Source organism: Hyalella azteca, unplaced genomic scaffold (assembly GCF_000764305.2).
Source record: "Hyalella azteca isolate HAZT.00-mixed unplaced genomic scaffold, Hazt_2.0.2 contig1821, whole genome shotgun sequence".
Classification (NCBI taxonomy): domain Eukaryota; kingdom Metazoa; phylum Arthropoda; class Malacostraca; order Amphipoda; family Hyalellidae; genus Hyalella; species Hyalella azteca.
The window spans coordinates 192,265-196,277 of record NW_025932119.1 but is presented as its reverse complement, the minus strand read 5'-3'; the positions used below and the strand labels follow the sequence as shown (position 1 = coordinate 196,277).

The 4,013-nt window shown below is 40.0% G+C and overlaps 1 protein-coding gene across 1 annotated transcript; it reads right to left on the bottom strand.

Annotated features, from left to right (window-relative positions):
- Positions 1-136: 136 nt before the first annotated feature.
- Positions 137-2,491, bottom strand: LOC108680155 (the record flags this gene model as incomplete). The annotated part of the gene is made up of 3 exons (XM_047884125.1): positions 2,477-2,491; positions 1,384-1,498; positions 137-1,198 (listed from the first exon to the last, which is right to left on the bottom strand). Coding segments are annotated over exons 1-3 (1,192 nt in total), but the record flags the coding sequence as incomplete, so codon positions are not given.
- Between the last annotated feature and the right edge of the window lie 1,522 nt (positions 2,492-4,013).

Sequence of the window (4,013 nt, the reverse complement as noted above, 5' to 3'; positions counted from 1 at the left end):
CACGAGCTGGTCATGCCGCGTAAATGTAACATATTCCACAACTTGTACATCTGCAGAGGCTCCATTTCATGCCCCATAGAAGCGGTCTGGTAGAGACAAGGATTTGTCGGTCGAGTTTGGTAAGAGAAATCCATACTGTCCCGAGGCTTGACCCCGATCATTCTGGCTAAAATGCCCGTGATAAATACGTCCTCGAGGTGGAAGAGCGGCGTGTGCATCGCGGCTGCAAGAAGCGGAGTCAACACGTTGCCTGACAAAACGTAGGAGGTGCCTGATACGTAATTAGGATAATGATCACCTTGATACATGTACCGAGGTGAGAACCATTTGCTTGTGGGGTTCAGGATAGGCCGAACGTAGCAGAAAAGACATCCCAGGATGAGCTTTTCTGAAGTGTCTTTAGTAGTTAAAGTTCTTTGTAAATTTGGCACGTGTAGAAAGACGTCATCATCCACTTTAGCAACGTATTTGACGTCGGGACAATGATTCGTTATGTACTTGATCATGAAAAGGCTCTTCAGAGTCAAGTTTTGGTATGTATCAACGAAATCTTCGACTATGATATCCCCGTACACTTCTTGCTCGTTCATCAACGAAGCACTAACGCCCGACTCAGAATTTTCCCGACCCAAAATGAAGAAGAGTTTGCCTTTGAGGGTACGATTGAGTTCGGCAAAAGTAGAAAGCTGTACACGAGGCCCCAAACGGCCGCGCGTGCGATGCACTGAAGCTGTGGTGGCTGTCTTCGTTTCATCAGAAGCAGACTTTGCAGATATAGGCAAGTTGTCCTTCATATCATGTTCACCATCAAGAGAGAAAAGCTCTCGAGTCATGCCTTGAGACACGCCCCCAGCAGCCGAGACTTCGCTATTCGTCAGTAGCGGACTCGGATGGTCGAGGTAATCCTTCCTCACAACATAGATCGACTCTTCATCCTCGTTGTTAAGTGTATTCCATCCATCACTGAGTTGCATAAGTTTCCGGGTGGTCGTCGCACTATCCACTTGACGGATCCACTGACCGTAAGTATTTCTGATGGCTTTGCGCCGTTGGCTGTTGCCAGGACTGCTTGGCACCACCACCACCAGAAACTCGTCTCCTGAGCATCGCTCGCGGGGCGTCAACAGCAACGTTTGCTTTGCTGTAGACACGTAAGCTGACACGTTGCGGTCACTGGTGGTGGTCCACGGGAAGAAACCTGCAAAATTTACATATTTGATGAAGATGCTCATAAAATATACAGGGTGCATCATGCTCGAAACAAACGAAATTCTCATGTAACAGGAAGTTTTTGGCGGTAATAAAGATGTAACAGGAGGTTTTTTGGCTTAGGGTTGTGCTGTACTAAGGCATTATTAGAGCCACAAGAAAGAACCTACTAACTGGGAGGCTCAATAGAGACGCTGCTCAGACGATGTCCCGCCATGTACAGGATAATGCAGACGACCACAGCCACGAGCAGCAGCGGCCGACTTGACCGCAGCCTGCCAAGCATCGCCTGCACAAAACAAAAGCGCTGTCACCAATTCATCTTAAATTGGCTTTAGCACACCATCAAAATTCAAAACTTTGCTTCCATGCTCAAGTCATTTTGCAATGAGTGGAATCACACAAGTCATCAAGAAGTTGGACATAGGAATAAAAATGTAGGAATAAAACTTTTAACATAGCAATATATAGACATAGGAATAATCCACAAACATAGGAATAAAACTTTTGTACCTGGCAAATAGTTGCATTCCGGTTGTGAAGTGGTAGAGCAAGACATGACAAATGGAAAAAAATGCACTAATGAGCTGATGGTTCCGAAGTTAATTTTTATTACTCTGCCCATTACAATTTCTTTCAATGGATAAAAAATAAAATCTTAGCGCTTTCCAATGAAGAAATGGCAGAACGGGGTAGGACTGAAAGGCGTGTGACGCTCTCTAATGAAGGAATGGCAGAGTGGTTTTTATCCTAAAATAATTCTTAGTGTTTCATCCTAAAGATCTACCTACTAGAAACATACAATTTTTACAAAGTATGAAAGGATAGCCACAATACAAGCAAGAAAGAAAATGGGCATGGACCTGAAGCAATTAAAAATTACACAAAAGGAGCCTATTGTCCCAGGTTCATGGAATCTGTCGTGGCTCAGCAGAACAGATCTGTGGAACAAGTGACTGTTGAAATACAAATTGCAGCACATAAGAGGCACTATTGTGCATGCGGCAATTTCAAACCACCAATGTTGGCAAGACATAACTTGCATTATAGTAATGAAGAGCAATGGGAATTGAAACTAGTCAAGTTTTTATATCTTTGGATTAAATATTTCAAAATCAATATTTTGCCAGTAACAAGCAAACTAATTGGTACTATAAGAAAAGCATTGGAGTCAGCAGCATACATTTGTCAAGGTGGGTTAACAGGACTGGTCACCTCAAGCTAAAATCATGAACAATAATTGCAGGCAGTCAAACGTTTTACAAACCTTCCTGAAGGCCATGGCATACGTCACAAGGTTGCCGCTGTTCAACAAAAATTATGCATTAAATAATGTTCAGCTTTTTACCAAACCTTCCGTGAGTTACTTGTACAGTCATTAACAATCAATTCAACTCATCATCACAAGTTAGTTTAGCTTTCATAATATACAACTAAGCAGAAGTGCATGTAATTTTACAGCACAATAAAAATACATTGTTGGTTTTGATAAACATTTTTTCCAATTTCTGATTTCCAATTCACCACAGAATAATTGATGAAAAATAACTTAATCAGAAATAAGATTATTCAAGGATTAAAAATAATATCAATCCATACTGATGTCTACAAAAATGTAGAAAAATTACTTCAATCATTTTCACCAACTAATAAAAAATCATCAAAGACTGATACCCAAATTTTGTAATCAAAATTGCTATAACATTAAATGTTTTTAAGAATAGTTTTTTGGTTCCTCATGGATAAAATTAATACAAAATGATGTAAAAAAATATACAACAGTTGACCATGGCTCTTACTAAACTAAATAAACTATATAATAAAACTTACTAAATAAACTATGTACCCCAAAAGTGGATACAAACATCTCATTGGGATAGTCTGAATCAAAATGCAAAAAAAAAAAAAAAACTCACCAAGAAATTGGTTTCAACAGGGCTGTCCAATGACTGAATTTTGCCACCAAATGAAGGAGGTGCAGAACAGTGAAGCTCCTTATATGGAACAGCAGTCCTTGCCTGGAACTTCTTACTTAACATAGCCTCAAATACGATGAACAGTTAATGACATTCAGCTTCTTGTATAGAATTATCTAAATTATTTGGGCAACCACTTTAGTTGGAAATTTTCTAGCAAACTCATTTTCAGTGGTTTAAGTTAGTTACCGGTACCTGAAAATTTTGAAGAAGAATTAAAAGGCATGCTTATTTATTATTTACCAATTAAAAAAGAACATACTTCCATACCTAAAACCCAATTCTGGTCAACTGAGGCACTGATTTTGATGGCTGGAAACAATTTCAAGCAAGACACATTGGGAATGTAGCCATGGACCAAAAATCTGACAGTTAAACAAGCCCTGGCATCTACGCCTACCCTCATAATGCAATAACCATACTCGGCCACAGAGGCAAGAAGCACTAGGTAACTGACTTATCTCACCACTCCAACTCTAAGTAAGCATGGCCCAAGTCAGCACTGGTCTTAATCCATTAAATTAAATTCAACCAAGGCTCTCTTTTAATATGCTTGTTTAGCCAGAGACTTTCTTACAGTTAGTTAACAAACCTTATTGCTAGATTAGTCTTGTGACCAAGTCGAATAAGAGCCTTAATCATTATTATTATTTAGCCAATGTAACCCTTGTTTCTTGTCCTATTGCTAATGTCTAGGTTTCTTTAACTCACTTGGAGACATACGGTAGTGAGTGTCCTGACAGTTCTTGCCTCTCTTGAGGTTCCTGGTTCCTGCTACCCAGTATGGTTTCACCTGTGGTCAGTAACCTTCTGTGGAACCTTTCTACC